The sequence below is a fragment of the Trachemys scripta genome, chromosome 3 (assembly GCF_013100865.1).
Source record: "Trachemys scripta elegans isolate TJP31775 chromosome 3, CAS_Tse_1.0, whole genome shotgun sequence".
In the NCBI taxonomy this organism is placed as follows: domain Eukaryota; kingdom Metazoa; phylum Chordata; order Testudines; family Emydidae; genus Trachemys; species Trachemys scripta.
In genome coordinates this window covers 55,328,395-55,355,182 of record NC_048300.1, presented here as the reverse complement: position 1 = coordinate 55,355,182, position 26,788 = coordinate 55,328,395, and the positions used below count along the sequence as shown (strand labels likewise).

Here is a 26,788-nt window from a genome sequence, read left to right as displayed (position 1 = left end):
CGAAAATGGTCCCCCCGGAGACTCGCGCTGCCTGGAGGGTGGGGGTGTTCGCCGCGCTCTTCCTCTCCCTCGCTGTTTGGTTCCGGGGCTCGGAGCCCTTGCGGCACTGAGACGTGGGCGGAACCCGAGCTGCCGTGGAGCAGGTTTCGGGGGGGATTGGTTTCGCGGGACCCGCTAGGCTGGTAGCGGCCGAGCCCAGAGGGATGGAGCCGGTGGCCGAGGGACCCGAGTTCGGGGCCTTCAAGAGACCGGCGCTGCCGCCGGCGGTCCCGCTCCGCGGCAAGGAGGTGGGCGCCGCTCCCCGGGACCCCGAGGGGGAAGCAGCGGGTGGGGAGCCGCCGGCGGAGAGCCCGCCCCAGCCCCGGGCCCCGAGCTCGGCCCCTGGCCCCCTCCCCGCCGCGGCCCCGCAGCCCCGCTACCAGGAGCCGCCGTGGGGCAGCGCTCCCCCAGCCGAGGCCGGCTACGGCCTGGAGACCCTGAAGGGCGGCGTCATCGTGGGCACCCTGCGCTTGGAGGGCAGGAGCTGGTTCCTGGTGGGGCGGCTGCCGGGCTGCGCCCTGGCGCTGGAGCACCCGTCCGTGTCGCGGCACCACGCCGTGCTGCAGTACCGCGGCCAGGCCCAGCCCGGCTTCTACGTCTACGACCTGGACAGCACCCACGGCACCTTCCTCAACAAGGCCCGGCTCCCGCCCCGCACCTACTGCCGGGTGCGCGTGGGGCACACGCTGCGTTTCGGGGGCAGCTCCCGCCTCTTCCTGCTGCAGGTGGGTGCGGAGCGGGGGCGCTGAGAGCCATTGACCCAAACTGTAAACCCGGTCTATGGTGGAAACCACTTCAAGCCAGGGGGTGCGGTGCACCCCGCGTACCAGCCCCTATGGTACGGGAGGCGGGGTTCCGGGGGGCGCCCTGCCTGCAGGTGGGGTCAGCCTGTCTCCGAACGGAGAAATGTGACTGTAAACCCCCGAAACTGTCCAGGGGCAGCACCTGAAAATGCCTCTGAAAGTGGGGCTGCACTTGCAGTGATGTGCAGAGTACAGACTCTGTGCCCAGTTATCACAGGTATAAACAGCAGTGTAGGCACTGCTTAAGGGAGTAGAGCAAAGTGCCCTATGTACCTGAACCTAGGTACGTTGCCTGCAGGGCTCTACCCACCCAAACCATGCCTCTCAGGTCTATGCTGCTGCTATTGCTGTGTAGCATCCTACTGCCACCTTTGTAGCTACACACCATTTGACAAACATGGATGCAGCAGGTTCCGTGCACCTAGTCAGAAAGACTCGATTTAATCATGGATTTCTACAGAAAAGTGCATTCTTGTTGATTGTTATAACCCTAATACATATTCTTCGCAACTCAGAGATAGATGTAGGTTTCATTTTTAGAAGCTACACACTATACATTTTTAAAATGAGTTATTTTGAAAAGTTTTCAGATTAGTTTTACACCTATATCAGAAAATGAATGATTGTTTGGTTATTTAATTTACCAAGGTAATTGAAGCAGATATTTATGAAGTTGTTGGGAGGTGAACTATCTCCAATTCAACAGGTTAATCATTAATATTTTGAGGATTTTCTTGCCATGCTGTATTAGGAGGAGAACATCATCAGACAGATATTTACATTGTTTTATTTAACTAAAACAACAATGTTATGTATTCTGGATTTTTTTCTTCAACAGCAAACATATAATATTTTAACAAGCATATGAATTTTTGAATTTAGTTAAACATTCATGTTTTTTAAAATCAGGTTTGTTTTTGTTAAAATTGTTTTTAACTAAAATAGTTAAATGAAATATTTAAAAACACAAAGCAAAAATTAAATCGACTACATCAGCCAGGTCAACATGAGAAACTTAAAATATTGGCTTCTGCAGCTAATTCAGTCGTCTTCATTTTCCTGTTTGTTCATAATCTGGAAAAGAAAAACAAGCTTTCCTGTTTTTTCGGGTGCCAAACGATTTCTCAGTTTGGAATGAATTAGTCCAAAGGAAGAAAATACTCTTTCTACACTGGCAGAAGAAGCTACTGCTGTTAAAAGTGAGATTATCAATTCAACAATCTCTGAATCCAAGAGCTTAAGTGACTTCCGCCAGTTCACTGGTGTGACTTTCTTTAAAACATCATCAGCAAACTTGTATTTCTTGAGTGGTTCACCCTTAGCTCTGAAGTTTATTATAGTTGGCATTATGGAGGGATGATTGCTGGATGTCCATGTCATAGCCAACTCCTCTTCTTCAGCAGTTAAGGTTTGACCCTAATACCGAGTATTGAGAATATTTGCAAAAAAATGAGCTGGAGATAGTGCTTGTTCCATTTGTTTTTTTGCTTGTAATTTAATTCTGTCATTGCATATTTCTCTTTTAAGATCTCACTCAGTTCCTTCCAAATTTCAACAGCGTCATCAATAAAACAGCTATTTCCCTGCATTTTGTTCAAGGCTACAGAAATAGGCTTCCGGGTACTTAGCATGTGTTCAACATTTCTCTTAAGCCAGTGTTGAGAACTCAGGTTTATCTCCAGATTTCCTCTTGTCCAGATCTATTCTGCCCTAACAATCTTCTATTCATTGAACTTTTTGAAACTTTGCGTTTTTAGAGAGAGGTAAGGGATTGATTCTGTGTACACAAATTTGTGAGGGACAATAGGGTTGAGGTCTGTTATTTTTCATCTCTCTCTCATATATAAAAACATTTTTGCTGTTAACAAGCATGTTATCTCCAGAGACACAAATCCACAGGTATCTTCTAGACTGAGCACTGAGTCCCATTGAATAGCTAGAAAGATTAACCTAAATAAATCTATATAGAAGCCCCTGGAACCCCATAAAATTGGATCCCTAATCCATGAACTATTGGAACTTATTTACAAAACTTTTCTTAAACATTACATTAATATATTGTTTCATACTATAGAATTTGAATTTATAATCCCTGTTCCAGGATGAGATATCTTTGAGCTATAATGTATTTTAATTAAAAACTATCTTTAGATAGGTTTTTTCCTCAAAAAGCATTTTATCAAAAAAATCTGATTTTTTTTTTTAAATCATTGATTTTTATCCACCCTGGGATGCAGCCTGCCTTTCACTGTAGTGGGTAGTTATTCATATGGTTCCTGTGCTCTACATGCTTCCGTAAGTGTACACAGAGTCTGACTCTTATCTTTGCAGTCACAGCTGTCTCAAACCCATTTGTTCAAAAATCATAAGTTAAGCCCTTGAAATTCATGACTTTGCAAAAATATTTGGGAGTCTCTTGGTCTTCTGGCTTCTCAGCCTTTGTGGGTGCACTTGGGTCACATTTTCAGGCATCGCTTTGCAATCGTGATGGCAAGAAACTCACTTTTTAAAAGAGCTGAGAGTCTTTCACATTCACGTGATTCCAGGAGCTGGAGCATTAGGAAATGCACTAGACATTGTAAGAACATAAGAACAGCCATACTGGGTCAAACCAAAGGTCCATCTAGCTAAGTGTCCTGTCTTCCGACAGTGGGCAATGCCAGGTGCTTCAGAGGGAATGAACAGAACAGGTAATCATCAAGTGATCCATTCCCTGTCACCCATTCCCAGCTTCTGGCAACGGAGGCTAGGGACACCATCCCTGCCCATCCTGGCTAATAGCCATTGATGGAACCTATCCTCCATGAACTTAACTAGTTCTTATTATTGGAACCTTGTTATAGTCTTGGCCTTTATAACATCCTCTGGCAAAGAGTTCCACAGGTCGACTGCGTTATGTGAAGAAATACTTCCTCTTGTTTGTTTTAAATCTGCTGCCTATTATTTCATTTGGGGACCCCTAGTTCTTGTGTTATGAGAAGGAGTAAATAACACTTCTTTAATTACTTTCTCCACACACGTCATGATTTTATAGACCTCTATCATATTCCCCCTTAGTCGTCTCTTTTCCAAGCTGAAAAATCCCAGTCTTATTAATCGCACCTCATGTGGTAACTGGTCTGTACCCCTGTTCATTTTTGTTGCCCTTTTCTGAACCTTTTCCAATTCTAATATATCTTTTTTGAGATGGGGTGACCACATATGCACGCAGTATTCAAGATGGATTTATATACAGGCAATATGATATTTTCTGCTCATTATCTGTCCCTTTCTTAATGATTCCCAACATTCTGTTCGTTTTTTTGGCTGCCGCTGCACATTGAATGGATGTTTTCAGAGAACTATCCACAATGACTCCAAGATCTCTTTCTTGACTGGTAACAGCTAATTTAGACCCCATCATTTTATACGTATAGTTGGGATTATGTTTTCCAATGTACATTACTTTGCATTTATCAACATTCAATTTAATCTGCCATTTTGTTGCCCAGCCACCCAGTTTTGTGAGATCCTTTTGTAGCTCTTCACAGACTGCTTGGGACTTAACTATCTTGAGTAGTTTTGTATCATCTGCAAATTTTGCCACCTCACTGTTTACCCTTGTAAAAGCTATGATAAAGTTGCAAGAGTTAGCAACCCTGAAATTGACCAGCTTTCAAACTGACAGCATCCTTTTAAGGACACTATTTCATGTAGCTTAACTTATTTATTCAGCAACTTAAGAAACTAAGTTCATGAGTTGTGGGAAATGGGCAGGAATTTGTTTTACCACCCATAAAAATGCTCTATAATTGGGTTGGTTGATTATTAACTGGGGGGAAAAAAATCACTCTTTGAAGCATGATGTACCTCTCACTGCTGGGAAACAGCATCAAACTAGATGGAACATTTTTGTTGTTGTTGTTTTAGTATTTGTTTTTTCCAAAGTGACAAATTAGCTATATGGTCCTGTAGTGTAAATTACATGAGGAATGCCTTTCTTGTCTTCATCGTATGTTTAGTTCTTGCAACATAATTTGCAGTGGAAGAATTGGATGCATATCATTTTTGCAGAAAAGCTTGCATGTGCTGCTTTGGCAAATGCAGAGTTTATGAAAGTAATCTAAATTAAAGAATCAAATGTAAGAGTTCAAATCTGTTTTTGTTGGGGCGGGAGGTTGTGTTTTTTGCTTTAAAGGAAAAAAGAGCAAACGCAATCAGTTTCACTTTGAATTCTAGTTTAGCAGTATCGTATTTCTAGGAGTTAAAATACTAATGCCTAACAGCCCAGGAAAATTTTTATTAAAAGTTGTGATAACAGGCTCTTTCGAGGCCCTCAAAGCGCTTAATGAGCATTAGTTACTCATACATCGCCACACCCTTGTGAATTAAAGGATATAAAGGGGTCACCTGTCCTACCATTAAAATACAGCCACATCTGGGATTGAACGCTGCATCTGTATGTTGCTCTTCTGTAGACAGGAAGTGCAAATTACTGTGTCCAGTAGCAGGGGATTTAGGGATGTGGAATACAATCAGTAAAGTGAACTTTTTATTAAAAAAACTATACAGAGAGGTTGACGGTATCATATAATAATTTCCTTTTCTGTTACAAAATGGTATCTTTTCCAGATGCACTTTTAAAGGTATTATCTGTGTCTTGTGCTGCAGGGACCTGAGGAGGATCAGGAGTCTGAGTCGGAACTAACTGTGACTCAGCTGAAGGCTCTGCGCAAGCAGCAACAGGAAAAGTTAGAGAAGACAATGTTAGGCGAGGACTCGGATGAAGAAGAAGAAAAGGAAGCGAAAAGAAATGAGAGCAGTCAGAGTAACGATATGAGTTGCTCGTGGGGAATGGGTAAGAGATATTGTACCTCTGAATGAAGTTGGTAAAATAAGAGCTTAAAGTCTTTTGAGCGGAAACTAGATAGATGAAAACTAAGCATTCAATTCCAGCTGCAGTGGTGTATTATGAGTGAGATTTTTTTGAAGACAATAATCATTTTCTTTTTACAAAAAGGTTGCTGGTGTAAGTAAGTTTGTGTTTGGAAAAGACAAAGGGAGATCTATGCCCCCCAAAAAACCCAAATCCCACAACTTTAAGGGTCTGACTTCAAACCAAAAAGGCAAGAAACTAAGAATTGAAGTTTACACTCTGTCCTTAACTTTTGCTATGTGGTGCATATTATTTCAACAAATAGTTGTAGTGTGTACAATTGCTTGAGACCCCTACACAGTGGAATTAGTCCTAACTGAATTTCTTTGCATCTGTGTGTTTGGCCATAGGGTTGGGTTTTCTAATTTTTGTGGTTTAATTCTCGAGAAAACCGAACCCCTCAAGTCAGCATATCAGAGCTGACAAAGTGGACCATAGTTTTAAATAGTTCCAATACTTTAAAGTATGTCTTTAAAATGATAAACTACTATTATATACTTACCTGCCTTTGGTTAGTAAGGTTGAATCTGTGAGGGTAACTTATCAAAAGAATGTAAAAGTTAAGCAAAACTTGTTATACGGAGATTTTTCTAAATTGTGGCTCATATCTTTCACACTGATGAATGCTGAATTTTTCTTGCATCTCTTCCAAACCTCCTTTCCTATTTCATCTGCACTTCTGTGTATGCTTTCCTCCAGGGGAAGATGCCGAGGAAGATGAGGTTGAAGAAAATCCTATTGCCATCGAATTTCAGGAGGAGCAAGAAGCCTTTTATTTGAAGGACCCTAGGAAGGCGCTGCAGGGTTTCTTTGACAGGGAAGGTATGTGTATTGTGTCTATCCTTTATCAGCTGAGGATTTCCCCATAGTGGTGCATGCGGTGATGCCATACTTGTCACACTCTGTCTTGTATTTGGAATGTAGGAACTGAACTTTTCTGTTCTCTTTTAGTATTGTATCCATATGAGGAGAGATTAATAAGACTGGAACTTTTCAGCTTGGAAAAGAGACAACGTAGGGGGCATATGATAGAGGTCTATTAAAATCATGACTGGGCTGGAGAAAGTAAATAAGGAAGTGTTATTTACTCCTTCTCATAACACAAGAACTAGGGGTCACCAAATGAAATTAATAGGCAACAGATTTAAAACGAACAAAAGGAAGTATTTCTTCACACAACGCACAGTCAACCTGTGGAACTCTTTGCCAGAGGATGTTGTGAAGGCCAAGACTATAACAAGGTTCTAATAAGAACTAGATAAGTTCATGGAGGATAGGTCCATGAATGGCTATTAGCCAGGATGGGCAAGGATAGTGTCCCTAGCCTCTGTTTGCCAGAAGCTGGGAATGGGCGACAGGGGATGGATCATTTGATGATTATCTGTTCTGTTCATTTCCTCTGAAGCACCTGGCATTGCCCACTGTTGGAAGACAGGCTACTGGGCTAGATGGACCTTTGTTCTGACCCAGTATGGCTTTTCTTACGTTATTATTGAAACTCTTGTCTCTGGATCCAGGGCCTTAGTTCAGAGTTCAATCTTTGTTTCTGGCTCCCAGGCTAGGAATTGTGTAAGCACCTTGCATCATTCCTGAGTGACACCCCTTCTACAACCAGCTCTCAAAAGTAAAGTTTAAGGGATCCAGAGGCATCATAGTTCAGACCCATCTGGTTAGGGGATGGTGGTTGTGATATGAGGTTTTATGGGAAAGTATTATAGAGCAGCAGTGACAAGTTGACATAAATTTAAAATCATTGCTGGTAAAGTTTGCAGATGACTCAAATATTGGTGGAGTGTTAAATAATGGCAGCTTGGCTCTAAAGAGAGATCTGGATCTCATTGTAAGCTGGCTTATTTTAACAGCATATGTTTTAATACAAGTAAATGCAAGGTCACAAATGATGAACCAAGAATACAGGTTGCTCTTAGGATGGGGTCGAGGGGAAGGGGGGACTGTGTTTGGGAAAGTCATGACTCAGAAAAGAACTTAAGGTCACAGTGGATAACCAACTGCCCAGGATGATGTGGTGGCTAAGAGCAAATCCAATCTGTTGATGTATAAGCAGGGGAGTATCAAGCAGAAAAGGGGTTATTTTCCTTTTAATTCTCACTGTCGTCCCCTACCACAAGTAGTGGTTGCTGGTTATTACAACGTGGGCAGCTGCATCAACTTTTTTCTCTATTTCCTGTGCAGGAGAAGAACTAGAGTATGAATATGATGACCATGGACACAATACCTGGCTCTGCAGGGTTAAGTAGGTATATTGTGCATTGACTTTCTGAAATTAGAGGCTTTCCTTTCAGTTTCACAAGCAGAAGCGGAGAAAGTAATTTGCTTGATTGGTACATCTGCAGCTGAGACCAAAATGAGATTAGGCTTAAGCACTGAAATTGAAATAGAAGGATGATAGATGGATCACTTCCCAGTTTACTGTCTGTACTCTTTTCCCCCAGTCTTTCTTGCTTTGCTATTTTCCATCCTTCAGGAACATCAAATTGTGACAATGCTTTCAATTGTCCCTGCTATGAGAAAGGCAACTATTTGAAATATTATCTGAGGAAGAATTTAGCTAGCAGTATCTCACAAACCAATGGAGATAGAAATTCATGCTTTATACTATTTGAAATCTGATTGCTGCCTTTCAGTTGGTATAAAACAGTGGTTTCTAGCTTCAGGGGTTCTTCAGAGAGGCCACTAATATCATGTTGGTGTTGGGGAGAGGAAAGCAAGATAGTACTTGGAATGACGTGTCATTTAAGGTCTGATATCTTATGACCAAATAGAATAGCTTGGAATGGCTTATACCATTTTGAGAATCTCTACTCCAGTATGGCATAATGTTAATTTCTAGCATTGGTAATTCGCAAGATACAGGTGCTTAAAGGTACTTTGGAGCCTAAATTAGTTCCTTTTGGCTTGTCAGTGCTGTTTTGCCGTTACCTGGGATTGGATGTAGGAAGTCCTGTTCCTCGGGCTAGTTAAAGATTTGCCTGAATGTTTTGTGGAAACTAACTGGTTTGACTAATGTTGTAAAAAAATGTAATATGAAAATATTTACCAAAAAAGAGAATAGGGTGGGATGGAAAGAATGATGTCCAACGCAAAGAACATAGGAGCCTAGTAGTGTCTCAGAGCTGTTGTGTAACTCGGAATTGAACAGGTTGCCTGTGGATGATGCATCAGGGAAGCAGCTGGTGGCAGAGGCTATCCATTCAGGAAAGAAAAAGGAAGCAATGATACAGTGCGCATTGGAAGCTTGCCGAATACTGGATGCTAGAGGTGTGCTGCGGCAAGAGGCAGGTTAGTAACTGGTCACATTCTTTTGTAACTATTTAGAAGATGTTCTCTGAGGGAGGGCTTCTAGTTGCTGAGAAAGCTTGAGCCTGCTGCATAAGCCTAGAGTTAATTTAAACAATCTTGCATTCTCCGGTGTGTGTGTTACATATTTGGTCAACTGTGTGATACTAACTAGACCAGCTAGGCTTAAATCAATGATGTAAATGACTAGCTTCAAACCGTTCTCTTTTTCAAGAGCTTTAACTCTTTTTTGCTTCCTTGCCTTTCCCTCTCACCCTTCTCAGTATCCCGGAAAAGGAAAGCAAAGAACTGGGAAGAGGAGGACTTTTATGACAGTGATGATGACACCTTCCTTGACCGAACTGGGGTTGTTGAAAAGAAACGACTGAACAGAATGAAAAAAGCTGGAAAAATAGAAGAGAAGCCGGAGACTTTTGATTCACTGGTAAGAACCACCTCGGGTTAACAGCCAGACAGGGCATTGTTGGCTTCAGGCTATAATCAGTCTTGCATACACAGTTGCTGGAAAGAAAGATCAAAGGGATTTTAAATGTCTCTGTATTAGACAGTGCTCTGATACCATCTCAGGCCTGTAATTACCAATTGATCAGCCTAGAGTGGAGTCAGTAGGGCTCAGTGTCCATAGAACAAGAGACTTGGAGGGTTGAAGATTGGTGTTGGTGTATGCATGGAACCTTTTGACTCCAGCACAGGGTGGAAGCGTCAGAAAGCTGCTGCTACCAGCACTTCAGTAGCATGTGTGCACTTAGTTGGTGGTCTCAGTCTAACTGAGTGAACACAGAAACTGCCACCACTTTTGGTATAACTTAACTTCTACTAGCAGCCTCAGCAAAAGGGAGCAGGATTGATTGTGCATGGAGAACAAGCCTTCTCATCCTAGAACTGTTCCTGCTTAAGGTTGAGGCATATAGGGAAGGCAGTACTGCGGAAGTTTGCTCTGCTGTACCTACTCTGTGGATAGAGGACTTCAGTCCCCAGGCCAATCAGTCATCCAACATGAGCCCTAAATTCACACATGCAAACTAGGGGAGGCAAGAGGAATTTGCAACTTCATTGATCAGAGCTGTGAAAATAATTTTCATCTAATGAGTTACCAGAATGTAGTGCACACTCTTTATTCTAGGGAAATGTACTATATTGTGCTTGCCTGTGCAGCTTTTTTTTCTGCTTGACAAGACAGTGCAGAGAGGTGGGTGAATTGAGTATCAGAACAAAGACACACAAACAGCTTCAGGCCATCACAAAATAATTTCCAAGTGTCAAAAGTGCACGTGGTACCTCCCAAAACAAGATGATCCGATCCCCGTTTCAAAGACCATACAAACTGGATTGAACGTGATTTAACAAGTTAGGGTCATACTCAGACAAGGAGGGTGAGAAGGAAAGACAAGGGTGACAATAATATAACATGGTTACCCAGGCATGTGCACATCTTGATGCTTCAGGAGGAAAATGAGATGAGAAATTGTTCAGGAGCAGAGTCAGTCCTTTGAGCCAGTAACCTCCTGGCCAAAGATCAGCAGTGTAAAGACAGGATAATGTGGTAGAATATTGGTTTTAAAAATAACTTATTTTAAAAACATCTTTAAAATGAAAATGTTTTTTAATTATGTGGCTCTTTGTAGGTTGCAAAGTTAAATGCAGCTGAAAAAGAACTTTCTGAGATAACAGAGAAGCTGAAGGTTTCAGGGAAAGGTAAGGCACCAAGTATCCCTGATTGAAGAGCTTTAGAGAGCGCTGTGCGGGAGAGGGCAGAGTTCGTACACATGTCTTAACATACAGTCGCTAAATGAAAATGGAGGAGTGGAGCCTAGAAGCAGGCGGACTTGCAGGTCATTTTGCTGGCTATTGTTTCACCCCAGTCCCAAAGAGAGTACCTAATCCAGTACACAGGATCCAACAGTATACAATATGGGCGTAGTTTCCCTGCATTTGTTATTAATGAGTATCTTAACAGTACATAACATCTAAAGGTAAGGGGTGGCGGGTGTACTAGCTAGATGAGTTTAACAAGGTAAACTAGTGCTCATCGGTGTTAACCATGTTTGTAAGACCAACCCTATTTGAAGATAATTCTTCCACAACCTCCAAATCCTTTTGCAGGAAACAAAAGACTAAAGGCTTCTGCAATTGCAGATGATCTCTATTCAGGTCATCTTTGTCACTGCAGATGTAAAAGTTTAAAGGAAATAAAAACTGAAAAGTACACAGTGAAAATACTTGAAGTTTAGGACCCTGTGTCTGTCTGGTGAATTTGCAACTTGCTGCCATGTGAGGTCAGCGTTTGGGTTCCAGACTTGCTCTTCTGGAGTGGGTGGGGAGCCTCTTCTGGGTTGGGTGTGTATTGTATAGGGGAAAGCTACCGTTAGGTGAGATGGTCATATTCCATAACTTGAGTCAGATCTAACCTTCCTCGAAGAGAGGAGCACTGTCAGGTAAAGCTTTTGAGACTCTGTGGGGAATAGGTTAGGGGATCCTAGAGAGCTTTCACCAATCCCCTCATCCCCTGCAAACATATTTGGAAACAAAAGGTTCTGTCTTCAGGGTTCCTTGTGGAATGACCCCTGAATATAGGTGTATGTAAGTATGTTAAATTTGTCTGCCAATCATGTGCTCTTGCATTTCAGAGAGGTAGTTAAAAGGATGCTGTCACTCAAAAATCCTACTTCCATCTGCAAATTTTATACATATATATAAACTTTTGTTATAGTAACTGCTATGGTTACTAGAATGAAAGATCAGAGGGGAAAGCATATTTTTGTCTTTTTTTCAGATTTACTTTGTGAATTTGACAGCACTTGTTGAGTAGTCAGTCACATTGCTTTCTAATGGTCAGTTGCATCACTCTCATGAGATGTTGTAGCTGGGAGGGAGAAGATTATACTCTTCCACAGGCTCTGCAAGCAGGTATTTATTGTTAGCAACAGCTTAAAGTGAAGAGGCAGCAGGCAGGTGCATTCCCAAGGACATTTGGTGGCATTGCTCTTGGGCCCACTCAAAGACCCTGATAATGCAGCAAGGAAATGCAAACTCTCCTCCCCTCTTTTTTATCAAAAAGGAATTTAAAAATAAATATCTTTAGTGAACAGCCTTTAAATTGTAAGCTGAATTTCAAAAAATTCAAATTGACTGTCTCTTTAAACAAAACAAATATTGGGCACATAAAACGTCCACCAGAAAAAGTTGAGACAAAATGTACTTGTAGGCTGTGTTGTGTGGCCAGGTGATATCTGGGGGAAATGTACTTAGGTGTGTGTTTATACATTTTCTACCAGAAATAGTTTGCATAAACAAAGAATGGGGCGTCCCTGTGTGAGTAAGATTTCTCTGAAAATTGTAGCGTCTTCCAGGTGGTAATATATTTCAACTTATGGTAGCTGTACTTCTATGTCTGCGTGATATGGTCAGCTATTTCCTTTCGGTAAATCAACCCAATACCAGTGCTAGTTTGGATCAACAATTTTGTTTCTGGTCATTTGTCCAGGACCATTGCTTGGAAAATCTGTCTGAACCTGAAAGCATTTAGTACTGTTAATTCTGGCATGTCATGACTCACTGAGGTGGATGTGAATCCTTTATAGCCCTGGAAAACTGGGAATGCCAGCATTTATTGCTAGACCTGTCAGACTGCCAGGTATCGGACCTTACTTTGAAACAGTAGTGGGGCTACTTTGGTACCTCAGTTTAACAATGCCTTCCCCACATAGGGCCAGGATAGACTATAACTAATCTTGTATCACTTGCCAGTCTATTTTAATCCTTATATTGCTGCTTGTTTTTTTCTTTGTAATTTAAATTGGTAGCTCACATTAACCATAAGTGCTGGCCTACAGCTTCTTAGAGCATGTACACTAATGACAGGTGATTTTTTTTTATCATTGTATTGATAGTCTGTCAATACTATTACAGCACGTAAGGTTGTGAAACCTTATCAAGCTTTGGCTTTCTCTAAGTGATTACATGCCTGGCCTCTAAGAGCAGCACTCCAGAAGGATGGATGAGTGAGTGACAGGCTGAATTATTACATCTCTTACCCAGCACTTGTAGGGATTAAGTGGTTGTCAGAGAGACATCAATAGAGATTTACAGATTGCTTCCTAAACTCATTTTGAACTAACTACTGATGAGGAAGCTTGATAACTCTCTCATGCTTCGGTGCAGCTGAATGAAAATCAAATACACAGAGATTTTCAGTTTTATTTTTTGTTAGCAATAATGTTCTTCATGGACAAACTAATAGTGAAGTAAATGGCCTTAGAGCTTTTGTCCCTATAACATAAAATACAATATCCATGATTAATCCTGCTCCTAGTGAGGACTAATTTTAGTCTCCCCAGCAATTTTCTGTGCTATTGCAGATATCACATCCTAAGAAAGACTGTGAACTGCATTCAATAGCCTGAGCTTGGGAAATCTAGTCCCTCCCAGCAGTGGGGTAGAGATTCTCTTTGTGATGCTGAGGTAATAGATCCTACTGTGGATCTGCTCACCAGAGGAGAGACTGGTTTGTCCAAAGCTGTATTTACCTAGGATACGGCTGCCCTCTGTAATTGCCACCCAATGCTGAAACTGCCAAATCCACTTACACATTACTGAGTCTCTATGTTGAAATGGTGGCAGCACTTTAGGCAGAGACAACTAATCCATTCTACTTTGGGGCAGGGTTATATGTATCCATTTTCTGGGCTGGTCCATTGTGCCCAACTTCAGGCCCAATCCTGTGAGGTGCTGAGCACCTAATTCCCATGGACTCTTCAAGGTTTTTCCCAGGTCAGGATCTTTTTGAGTCTAGAGCATGCCTATTCGCTGGCTAACTTTAAAGTTCAGATACTTAATCTGGTGGTATGCTAAACATCTCTCTAAGAATGGACTAATCCATCGTATAGTGCAGAATGTGTGTAAGTCTCGTAGTAAAAGTGCTCTGTGTGTGTGTCTATAATACACACTTTTAATTCAAGGTTATTTTGTAGGCATAGTAATAATAAGGGAGAATATTGACATATGGTATCTCTATCTTTTAAAAGGTTCAAACAGTCAGTTTGTGGGTAGCTTTTGTCCTGATTCACACTCTGTGTAAAGTTATTAATTATATATGAGAGAAATAGACTTAATGAGAGCTCCTTTGGCTGGACTACTTACAATACAATTTTATTAATGCTGATATATCATCTTCCTAAGGGACATTAGGGCACATAGCATACCAAGTAATAATAATTCCTTGCATCCTATTAAATAAGTGATCTTTGAGTAATTTCTGTTACATGCTGCTACAGCTTTTGTGTGTTTGTTAACCGTGAAACTGTATTTTCTTCTATATCAGAAATATCCAGTTTATAAACGGAGGCCTTTTGTAAATGTTTGCATAACTAGAAGAAATGCTTAATAGTTCCTTACAATCACTTTCAAACAGATACTCATCACAAAAAAATTAAACAAAGCCAAAAAAAGAAATCATCTTTAATTACATTCAACCAATTCTGATTTATAATTAAGGCTGAGTTAATTAGGGCTGGAATTTAAAATACTTAGGGCTGGCTTATAATTAGGGTTGGGATTTAAAAATTTGCAAATTACATAATTGTGTACAGACACACGTACATATCTACATGCACACTTAATCATACAGATACAAAGATTTAAATTTGTGTGAATTTTAGCATAGCGTATAATAAAAAAAAAAAAAAAGGCAGAAGTTCTTACCGGACAACAAAGGGCTCAGAAATTCTGACAACACAGAATTAGTTCTCTTCATTGTCTGCCTCTGACATAACTCAGAGGATGCAAATTGTGTAGCATTGTCAAAATCCAAGGAAAAAACCCCATATCTTTTATTTTCCCAAATATACATCAGCCTTCCCAATTAGAAAACATTGGCAAAGTAACAACAGTATGTAAGGTTGTCTGAACAGGAGTCACAGATGAAGTAATTTTTAGGTAAGATAGGAAATACTTACAGACTTCAAGGGGGTGATTACTTGAGTTAACATTCACAAATTCAGAAATGGGTTTACACAGACTAAAATGTATTGAATCAAATTAATCCTTTAGGGAACTCCGTTGAATTCTTCCCCAGGGACAAATTTGGCCCATTATTTAGCTGAATAGTGAGGAGGGTTTTGCACAGAGGGTGGTGTATTGGCTAGTTATCTGTCTTGGGTACTTATATGGCCCCATCACGCACTTCGCAATCTTTTAAGGTTAAATTTGGTGGGTATGAGACTCATCTTTTTCCTTTTTTCCCCCTTCTACCATGTGCATTTTGCAATCATCTTGCCCAGCCCAACCCCAGCCGGCTTCTCAGGATTCCTTGGATGAATTCATGACTGAAATAAAATCAGGCTGCTCCTTAGACAGCGTAATGAGGAAGAAGCTTCATTTGCGGACCTTTGAATTGAGGAAAGAACAGCAGAGACTGAAAGGGTTAATAAAGATTGTTAAACCTGCGGAACTGCCAGAGCTGAAGCCCCAGTGAGTCAACATCAATAATCACTGTATATTGTCCATATGAAATTGTCCTGGTGAGTGGAATGCTACCAAAATGTAGAAAGAGCAAAATATACAGTGGGTACCATCTCTTATGCTATGTCTGAGATGTCACTTTGGCATGTCAGTGTGCCATTATGCCATTGCCATGTTAGAGGAATGCTACAGAGAGATGCAGCAACAATGGAGTTAAAGCAGTAAAATCAGCACCTGCTTTGTGTATGTGTGCGCGCGCACAGTGGAGTTTCTTAATAACCTTTCATGTAGAAGGATCACACAGCACAGGTTTGAGTTCTTGTTCCATAACATCACCTTTGTTCCGCAAATGTTTCTGTTCTTAAATAGAAGAGATTGATGCCTAGGTATTTACTGTAGGCTTTGTATGTGCTAATCGCTTTTCTTTGTATCTAATTTTGTTAGGACTGGGAGTCATGGTCTGGAACTAGAGAGCAAGCCTAAAAAGCTAACGTTGCCTCTCTTTGGTGCAATGAAGGGAGGAAGAAAATTCAAACTGAAAACTGGAAACCTAGGGGTAAGTATGATTGAAGAGAGCAATTTTAAGGTATTCCTTGCTTTTGTTTCCTTAGGTCATTGGCTTCCCCTTCACTTTCTTTTCTATTCTTCTTGGCTTTTTAGTTAAATTCAAATGCATTATTGGTTTAATTCCCAATATGACTATCTATCAAAAAACTATGACCTGCTCTCCTGGGGACAATGACTGTATGTCTTTTCACTCTTAATTTTCACCTGCACCTTTCCTTAGGACAAAATAGCTCGTCCTCCGTTTAGTGGTACTTTCCTAGTTCTTCCTATGAGTGGAACATGCATGCTGTTTTGTCCTGTCTTGTCTGTCTGTGGCCATTCTGTATCAACCTGTCTATATATCTTAGGGTTTTTTATAGTACTCATCACCAGATTGCCTAAGCACTGCTACATCAGTTTGCTTTTACGCCACAGAAGTTGCCTGTCAGGCGTCCAGATATCCCTGAAAGCTTGTTAAAAATGAAAGATGATGGGCCTGAAGTGGAGGAGGAAGAAGAGGATGAAGATGAGGAGCAGGAAATCAAAGCAGCAAACATTGGGACACAAAAAACAGAGACGAAAATGGCAGGAGAAGAAGTAGAACAAGAGACGAGTCTTCCTGCCAGTTCTCCTAGTAAGAATCTAGAACCTACCCATGGTAAACAGTGACCGCTTTTTTTCCTTTTCCCTGCATTAGGTTATGTGAGTATAAACTACTGGATTTTTCAGAGTTGCACAAAACTATGGAGACTTGCTTCACAGATGTTCATGTGACACTTTGCAGATTTCCTTTTCACAGCTTTGTGCCTATGAGTTCAGCATTCTGGGCACAAACAGATCCAAGACACAACTGAGTTTCACCTGGTTTTGTATTAAAGCTCTGCACAACAGCAAATTTCCCATCGTTTTGGGATTAAAAAAGAAACAAGAAAAGAAATCTTTCTGTATTGTGACGGGCCATATTGTTAACCAGGGTGTGCAGCACTTGAGTGTCTTACAGTAGCAAACTAGTACATAGCATTGTTGGAAGGGAACATAATTAAAAAGAAAACAGATTTCAGAGTAAGAATACCTTTGAAGGTTTATAAACTGAGGAGGTAAAATATTTTAAAAGCCATAATGGCCAGATCGTGACTGTCTCTATGGAGCTTATATCCAAATTCAAAGGCTTTTGCATTCACCAACTCTGTGCATGTGAAAACTCAGCCATGACATTGCAGTAAGTTATTTTGTTCCCTCGTATCTGCAACTCTGCCTCCTTGCCTTAATGTATAGTATCATGTGCAATATGGCCAAGTTGTTAGTTTAAACTGGCTCTATGGGTTAATTAAACTCCTTTCCCAATGTTGCATTGAAATAGTCTTTCTACGTTTTAATCTCTTTGGGTGTTTATAGAGAATTGTCCCTTTATTTGAATATCAGTGCTGAAATGAATGCAGCTAAGTTTTCTCTAGTGTCTTGTGTTTCAGTGATACTAGTGCTCTACTTCTTAGGATGCCTGATAAGTGTATTCTGTAGACTTTTTGGCTGTTTTTCACAGGGATTGGTTTTCAGTCTCAGCCCGTCAGCAAGCAGTTAAAGACACCAGAGAATGAATATCAGGTGGACCTATCACAAGAGAAGTCTCAAGGTGAGCAATGCAATGTGGGGCTCAGCAATTGTGCAGGAGATTATGGACTTTAAAAATGTATCCACAGGGGCTATGGTCTATGCAAATTAGCAAAAGGAAACAGCATTGACTAGTTTCTGAAGCAGGGAACTAGGAATCCAGGGGGATGTAAGGGCTATTCTCAACTCTGCCACAGCCTAAATATGTGACTTCTGGGCAAGTCACTTCACCTCTGTTTCAATTCTCCTCGCCCCTCCAAATCTGTAAGGCGCTTTGAGTTCCTAGGATGAAAGACACTGTGTAAATACAAAATCATTTTAATGCAATAGAGTGACAGCAGGATCTTGTGAGGCAGAACCAAGTGTAAAAAATGATGCCCCCTTTTTCTCCTCCTTGTCTTAAGAATTGGTCAGAGGGGAAGTGCGTGTGAAGACTTGTACCCATACAAATCTCAAGTAACATATGGCTGGCAGTAGCATGCACTCTGAGCTGCTCAGATGTCGCCATGCGTTTTACAAAAATCCATCTGATCCTCAAGATCAAGGCCTGACTTGGCAAGCAAAACTTTTGGAAGAGATCTGTATGAATTCTTTTGCTCTGCTCTCCCACCTGACAGTCTATGGCAGCCTAAGATTCCTCAGGGAGACTGTCCTCTTATTGTCTCATGGGGTGAATTTCGATGTCGCATGAGATTGAGATCTTGAGTCATTTAGGTTAAATGATAGAGAAGTCGAGGCTTTTCATCTCACATGCTCCGTCACTGTTCTCTTTCACTAACTGATATTCCTGTACCCAGTGAAGTGGCATTTTTGTATGTTGGTTCCATGTATTTCCTAAAGTAGCTTTTGGTCTTCGTGGCCCAATGTATAGACCCTTGATGGCCAAAGTCCAAGATTTCCATGCTCCAGCTTCAGTATTATATCCTCTTGTAATCTGCAGGGAGACGATTGCTTGACTACTAGAATTTATCATTATAGTAACTGTAGATGGAAAAGACCTATTAGATCCTAACCCCTTACAAGTGTGGATATATGGAGTGCCAGCTAGAGGACTGAATACATTTAAGTGACAACTGTAGTTTAATGTATTTAATCTCAATAAATTAATAACCATAAGATCCTATTCAACAGATAAAAGAACTGAATTTTGGTACAACAAGGTTAATTAATCATTTCCTTTAACAGATCTATTTTTAAGTGGGCCTTTTGTAAACTTATTTCTGATAGAGCTGCTGGTTCGTGATGTAGGAGCAATACGGTGTGCTATAAAACAGATCTTGTTTCTTCCCAGCGTCGGAGAGAACGTGCAGGACATTTGAAGAGAGCCCCAAGAAAAAGACGAAAGTTAATGGCCCAAGCAGGGTAAGTAATGATACCTGAAGCTCTCTCACGCAGAGGAAGACAGTCCCTGCCCCAAAAAGTCAACAATCTAATTTAAAAGATTCCCTCTGAGTGAAATGGGCTGGTGACTTGGTTGGAGTACTGCTTTGTGACAGTGATGTCTCTTCCATGGTGTATGAGACTAGTCTTCTAATGCAGTGGTCTCTAAAGTGGGGTGCGCAAGAGCATCCTTTGGGGTGCACAGCAGGAGGAGCGCCGTCAGAGCAGCACCGCTTTGGCAGTTCGGGCGGCCTTTTTTTTTTTGCTTGGGGCGGCAAAAATGGTAGAGCCGGCTCTGCGGTGTGGCAGAGGGCGCATGCTCCAAAATTTTTTACTGATGGGTGCGCGATCAAAAAAATTTGGAGACCACTGTTCTAATGCACTACTGCTGCAGTAGGCATAGAGAGCTATTGCAAGTCACCAAGGAGTGTGCCTGCTGAGAAGCTATGAGCTAGCATTTCAGGAATGACAGATTTGTAAAAGCTACAAGCAAACTAGACCACCAGTCTATTTATCAAAGCTTTCTTTCCAACTGTATTGATAACACTTTGTGCTGGGTCACAGTGATGTGGTCTCTCATTCACTTGTATGTGCTCCAACTTGCCTTAAAAATTGGCATGCTTCAAAGCCCAGACCTGTGATTGTAGACCTTTCTTGTTGATTAGCGTGGAATGATGCCCGCACTGGTTTACACAGCAAAGGTCTTAGTCTGGAAAATTTGGGGACCACCTCTCTAGTCCACGTGTCTTGCCTTTAATATAACTTCATCCTTTTGGGAAAGGGGCCATTATTAGTGTTGTGGAATTTACTGTAACTGGGACCCAAGGTGTAAGTGTCCTTCAGTGCATTCACAAGGAGGACAGAGTTGTTTCTAGGATAAAAATCTGTAAAGGATATAAACCCTCCATGTTTTGGGGCATAAAGATAACCACTTCTGCCTGGGGTTAGAAAGAACGTTTTCCTGGGTGCATATTACTGCATAATTTAGCATCATGGGGGCTTGTACCTTTCTCTAAACCATCTGGTACTGACCATTGTTGGAGACAGGGTACTGGACTAGATGAAATACAAGTGTGGCAATTTCTACACAGCACATTCTGGTTGTGGGTTTTGTAATTGATGGAATGCTATGCAAATACACTGCATCACATAGCAAAGAGGCATAATGCCCATCAGCCACTAGCAGGATCTGCTAATCCAAAAAAATACTTCCTTTGGCATTAATTGATTCCATTGTTAGCAATCCCAGCAGAGGGGCCAAGAACTGAATGGGAACATCCTTCAGAGGTTGTCCCTCCGTAGCTAGGTTGAAGCATATTAGTGAGGGAAGTGTCAATAAATTTGCACTGCTACAATCTATGCTGTACCCTTTCTGTGGATAACTAGAAAGTATCAGTCTCCAGGGCTGTCAAACCCAGCACCTCTAACCAGCACTAATTCACTCCAAGCATTCTAATATTATAGCATTCTCATAATATTAAATACCTTAGATTATCTTCACGTTCCCATTACAAATCACTTGTTGCACATGTTATCTTTTTAAAAGTCTCCTTTTGGTTGATATTTTCCATAGTGGGTTTCAGCCCAAAGGTAGCATTTTTTTAAAAAGTTGGAGGAACAAATCTTTTTATACACTGTTGAGTCATGCAAAACTGGAAAAAGTCTTTTCTCCTGAAAAGATTTTGACTTTTTTGTGCACAAGAATAAAAATAGCTGAATTTTACATGCTGACACTTTTCAGGAGGCTAGATCTTCTAGAGGTCTCTAATCCAGGTTAATTTTAGAAAATTAAACAGATTTGAGGGACTGAAAAATTGCTTTGATCATGCTGGTATATCTGTATTAAGGTTTTATGTTATAACCAGTACATAAATTCAGTGTTTAGTAAATAAAATATAGACTCATAGACTTTAAGGCCAGAAGGGGACCATCATGATCATCTAGTCTGAGCTACACACTGCAGGCCATAGACCCTCACCCACCACTCCTGTAATAGACCCCTAACCTCTGGTTGAGTTACTGAAGTCCTCAGATCATGATTTAAAGACTTAAATATAGGTGGGGAGGTTTTTAACTGTTTTCAGTATTTCACTATGGAGTTGTTAGATTTTGACTACATAATTGTGGAAGTAAAAGATGAAAGCAGTTAAAAGATTACTGCTACAGCCCTAAATTTTCAACCTGACCTTAACTTGCTATCTCCATATTTAGACCTTGAGATAGCTCAGTGGTTTGAGCATTGGCCTGCTAAACCCAGGGTTGTGAGTTCAATCCTTGAGGGGGCCACTTGGGGATCTGGGGTAAAATCAGTACTTGGTCCTGCTAGTGAAGGCAGGGGGTTGGACTCGATGACCTTTCAAGGTCCCGTCCAGTTCTAGGAGATGGGATATCTCCATTAATTATTATTATTATCATCCTGTGTTTTGTATTATCTGTAATGCTGTTAAGTGCAACAGAAGTTCTGCCCTCATTAGTACACTCAGCTCCTACTGACTTCATTGGAGATTTCATGGCTGTATCGGAGGGTGTCGTCCTCCTTCGATCTGTGCTCTGAGACTTGCCCCGTTACCTGCCCACTGCACTGCTGTTGTGTTTCCTCGTTGACTCTTCACAATTGGAAAACTGCTCCCACCTTTCAGTAGCTTTTTTTTTTCTTCCACCTCACTTCCATGAGCTTAAAACGGACTGTTTGAAACCCTTGGAACCTTTATGCTAGGAATGCTGTATTTTTAAAAATATCTGCTCAATTTTTATTTTTTGCAGCTCCAGCAAGCGCTTTCCTCCTCGCAGTACCCAGAAGATGACCCAGACTACTGTGTGTGGATGCCTCCTGCAGGTACCAAGCAATTTCCTCTAACTTCTTACGCCAGTAAATCAGGAATCCATTTGCAAAATAGTTCTGAGGTCACTGAAGTGTGGCCAAAAAAAAAAAAAAAAAATCAACCAGTATGGATATTTCACACATACGTGGTATTTGGGATGGGAGGAACACAAACGTGTACTTTTCACGCTGTTATATGTGCTACTAATTGTTCCTGCAGTTCTATATCGGCTTCATTACACCAAGTATGGTGGTGGTTTTATTATTTGAAAGGGAGATCAAAGCCTGTGTGGTTTTGAGCAGCCTCAACTTTCACTGAAGTCATTGGGACATTCAGCAACAAATGGGATGGTTCTCTAAAACTTCTTGAAGACTCTTTGACCAAAACTTTGAAACACAAACCTTCCTACAATTCATATCACATGTTTTGGAGAGACAAGCCTTATTAACTTCTTGTGGCAGAGATATGGAATGACTTTTAATAGGGGCACAAATCCAATTTGTGTGGAGGGTGAAAGGTAAAGATTAACTTTTTTCTAATTAACCTTCAAATCGTTTTGATTTAACCTTCTCTGGTTATTTTTAATGATGCAATGAATTTTCAATTATACTTTTCTAATAAGAGCATGGCTTATGCATATAGCTTTTCATATTAAGTGCATAGATTAGATTTCATATGGTTTCATGATACTCTTTCTCAAAATTACAGATAATTAGAGGTTTAAAACATTGCTGAGCCTCACAGGGAGGGAGGAGAGCTCTAACCCAGAGCTAAGTGAACAAAAGGACTGCACTCCATTAGCACTAGTAAAATCTAGAGCAAAATTCCTGGCTCAGCTGACCAGAAGACGGGCTGACCTGGGTGTGTCTAGCCAGCTTCCTTTTTTTTTGAGGGAGCTCTCTTTTCCTGTCTCCAGTTGCTAATGGGAGGATTTGTCTCCTGTCTGAGCTGGCATAATGGGAACACTGGAGGAACCAAATAAACAGGAAAGATATTATATAGTCTTGTAAAGGCTTATGACTCCCAGCTGTCAGGAATTACGTATCAAAAGGAGACTAGTATTTTAGTATCCATCGTGTGGGTTGGTATACTTTTCCGTCTGTTGAATGTATGCTCTGTGTTGTAGACAGTTTCATTCTTTGCTCTGAGTCGATCTTGGAAGAGCACGTGTGTGTATGTGTGTGTGTGTGTGTGTGTGTGTATGTGTATGTGTATATATATAATAATATATATAATAAAATATGTGTATATATATTTTTTTTTTGTCTCTTATCAATCAGGTCAAAGCGGTGATGGCAAGACTCATCTGAATGAAAAATATGGCTATTAGCTTCACAGGCCCCAGGCAGTGGCTCTGAGGACTAAGGGAGCGTGCTACTTTGGACAGCTTCCTGCACAGAGTTGAGTGAAGGTTGAAAGAGTTGGCTTCTCGGATGCTGTTCCAGATTGAATGGCATCAGCACCAATTCAGACGGTTATCTCAAGCATTGCATTTGTTCTTTGTTTTTAAAACACTTCTAAGGATTCCTGAGCCTTGCATACAAATTTTTCCACCTCTTCCTTCTGCAGTTGGCCTGGTCGTTGTATTCAGTGTAAGTATGTTAGACTTGCAAGGGCTTTATGTTTATAAGCTTGATGAGGTGAGATCAAGCTGGTTTTATCCAATAAAAATGAGTGTTTTTTGCCTCCAAATTATACTTAAAATGGCATTGTCAGGGCAAATGTGACCCAAAGTTCAAGTTTTATAAAAACATTTTATTTCAAAGGAAATATATTTTAACCACCAAAAAAAAAAAAATCCTTCGCAACCTTTGAAACTCAAGCATTTCAGCACTGAATAGTGCAAGAAAACCAGAGAATGAAATTGACTGGAAACCTTGAGAAAAATGCAATAATTAGAGGCATGGAAAAACTCTCATATGAAGACAAATTGAAAATATTTGGATTGCTTATCTTTCAAAAGAGACAAATTTGAGGGGACATGATAAAATCCCCTAAAAAATGAATGTTCTAGAAAAGGGAGATAAGAGTTTCTGTTCTCCTTGTGTCGTAACACAAGAACATTGGGACATTTGATGAATTTGAAAAATGATACATTCAGAATTGATAAAAGATGATGATAATTCTCTCAGTGCATAATTAGACAGTGGAACTCATTGCTACAGAATGTTGTTGGAGCCAAGAATTTAGTGAGGACTAAAGAGGGATTCGACCTTTCTATAGATAACAAGAATATCCAGAATTATAAAAATTAATGCTGAAAAAGAGTATTTGAAGGATCTAATACTTAATTTATATATAATACGAAACCTGCTGCTTAAAATAATTCCAAATTATAAGAGATTAGGAAGAGGCCTTGAAGGGAGCAGATTACCCTACATCTGCCAACTGTGTAGTTTCTTCTAAAGCAGTGGTGGACAACCTGCGGCCCGGGAACCTGGCGAACTGCGGCCACCGGGAGCTGCAGGGGGCCGTGCCTGCGGACAGTCAACGTCAGCAAAATGCCTCATGGCCCGCTATCAGATTACCCTGATGGGCCGCAGGTTGCCCATCACTGTTCTAGAGCATTGATGCTGGCCACTGTCAGGAGACAAAGATACTGGATTAAATCAACCATAGGTCTGAGCCAGTCCAACATTTCCTATGTAAAATAGCTCTATAAAATGCTATAGTGGTGCTTGTATTATGCATAAGGAAATTCTTCTTTAAAAATATGGATTTTATCCTGACCATGTCTCTTCACCTTCCTCTTTCATCAGACATGTTTCTAGGATGTCTAGAATAGTTCCGGCTTTTCTGTCTTTTCAGCATCGTGTGTTTGGGCAGATGCGTTTCATATTCCCCTATTCAAGCCACCACTTAGTTGAGAGTATTTCTCCCTGGTAACCAAAGTCCACTCACATCAGTGTCCTCTTACCAGTTCTTTCAAAATCATAATTAAGGAGAAAATACCTGCAGATGGAGCTAGCGAAGCACAGACAAATGCTATGTCATAGGCCTCTTCCATCTATGAGCTGTATTATGTCGAATTCCTTTCCTCTGGACCTCTGAAGTGTTCCCTTCCTAATTAACCCCCTCCCCTTAATAAAGCTGAAAATTCACCCACACTTATGCCAGTGGCTTTAAAATCAAACCCTGGTGTAGAAGAGTGATTTCATACCCACCCAGCTGTTGAGAGGGGTCTCTGCTTCTGCAGTAAGCTACAGTATCCACATACTTGTTCTCGCTGCTTGTGCCAACATTTGGCCAGGATACAGTGCTTTCTCCAGCATTCAAGGACCAATTGTCCAAAGCTGCCATTTCCTGTGCAGAGCGCATGATTATTGTATTCTCTGCCACATGTTACTTCATTGTCATAGTCACTTTCCCTTGCTACAAAACTTCCTGTTATGTATTCACCTGTTAAATATATTTTAATTTATAGGGCATACCCAAAGCCCTCAAAGCACGTAATATCTGGCCAGCTGACTTCAAGATCTTTTGGTTTGGAGCTCTGTGCGTGAAGCAGTTCGTTTGATAATTTGCATAACACATTCTGCTGTTTCAAGTCAAACAGTTACACGTTTAATATAGTTATATAAATGCCCTAGGTTTTTACAAGCTTTTACATTCTAATTTAAAAGTGTGACATTTAGCGTTAGATGCTCTCAGCATTGTGATGAGAGAAATTGAGTGCAATGAAATGTCAAAAGTTCTCTTTTTCTGATATCCCCGTGTGTGTGCCTATATGTATATACATGTGTATGTATACTCTCCACCATGAATATATTGCATTGTTTCTGGGTTCTGATGACCTGTTAAACCTAGGTTCAGTCTCATGTTTTCACTAGACATACTCAATAAAAATGCAGCCTAATTGTAGTTCAGCGGACTAGTCTTTCACTTGGAGCCTGGCTTCAAATCTAGTCTTTGATCGCAAGTGAAAATAAGATTGTTCTCCCAAACTATCCTACACTTTGACCCACTCTGGCACAACTTCTCAAGAATGTCCTAGACTAGAATAGTGGAACTGCAGGTCACACCTGATCTGCACTGGCGGAACTGTATGGAGGGAGCCCAGGACTTCAGCAGTTGTGAAATTCCAGATCAGGTGAAACTTGCGTAGTGCTTATCTGCACTAATCTGACTAGCCCCTCACTTTCATAGGTACCAGGTTCTCACTCCTAGAGACAGGTGTAATTGACACATCTCAACCCTTAACACCCCCTATACAGTTATCAATATTATTGTGTAAATATAGTACAGATGGTTTCTGAAGAGAGAACATTGCCTGTGTGAACTGTCTTTATTACATCTTTATTAGAGGGAAGATGTTCTTGCCTTTACTCTGCAGTATAGAAGTGGGTACCCTCTAGGCACTCTAATTGAAAATAGCTTCTGATTTCCTTTGACTCTGCATCCCATGCTCCCTGCCAACTCCAGAGCACAGCTACTAGCTTCGTCTCCCTGATCTCCCCTGTCACAGCACCACCCCCTTGTCTTTAGATCAAGTTCAAGCTTTTCATCCTCCCCTCTGAGGCACAGCACAGTTTTACCTTACCAATATCTTTGAGTTTACTTCCTCTTGCAGTCGGAACTCCTGAGGTTTCCTCCTTTCATACCCTTCTCCCGCTCCCCCTTTGCGTATTCGTTTTATATCTTTTTATATCACCCCTTTTCTTTTAGTATATCCTCCCCTTCACTCAAATTATCCTTGGGATGCACTTTTCACAAAGCCTTTCATCAGTGATCCTTCAAAGCTGCCCACCCTGCTTTGTGATGGTAACCTATCAGCTGATCTGTAGTGTCTGTCTGGTTTAGGGCCTGGGCCTGGAGCTAACTGTGTGGGCAGAGCCCTGCAGCTGCCTGGAGTCAGTTGCAGGACTGGAGTCTCAGTGCAAACTCCTTATAGGAGGGGC

General features: G+C 41.1%; 1 protein-coding gene across 2 annotated transcripts; it reads left to right on the top strand.

The window, feature by feature from the left end:
- The first annotated feature begins 28 nt into the window (after window positions 1-28).
- On the top strand, window positions 29-25,751 carry SLC4A1AP (solute carrier family 4 member 1 adaptor protein). 2 transcript variants are annotated; one of them, XM_034764790.1, is made up of 14 exons: window positions 29-764; window positions 5,493-5,679; window positions 6,457-6,579; window positions 7,951-8,011; window positions 8,918-9,057; window positions 9,339-9,499; window positions 10,701-10,770; window positions 15,354-15,543; window positions 15,979-16,090; window positions 16,516-16,714; window positions 17,621-17,710; window positions 18,980-19,050; window positions 21,832-21,904; window positions 23,171-25,751. In XM_034764790.1, the coding sequence occupies exons 1-14, from the start codon at window positions 204-206 to the stop codon at window positions 23,218-23,220; spliced, it is 2,088 nt and encodes a 695-aa protein (XP_034620681.1). In that variant the 5' UTR covers window positions 29-203; the 3' UTR covers window positions 23,221-25,751. The 2 variants fall into 2 exon arrangements, with proteins under 2 accessions (XP_034620681.1, XP_034620680.1); XM_034764789.1 differs by having other exon boundaries at window positions 16,516-16,738.
- Window positions 25,752-26,788: the final 1,037 nt, after the last annotated feature.

Coding starts and splice junctions, on each gene's coding strand:
- SLC4A1AP (XM_034764789.1), top strand. CDS start 204: ATGGAGCCGGTGGCCGAGGGACCCGAGTTCGGGGCCTTCAAGAGACCG. Junction 15,544..15,978: donor CTGCCAGAGCTGAAGCCCCA/GTGAGTCAACAT, acceptor TAATTTTGTTAG/GACTGGGAGTCATGGTCTGG. Junction 16,739..17,620: donor GAATCTAGAACCTACCCATG/GTAAACAGTGAC, acceptor TGTTTTTCACAG/GGATTGGTTTTCAGTCTCAG.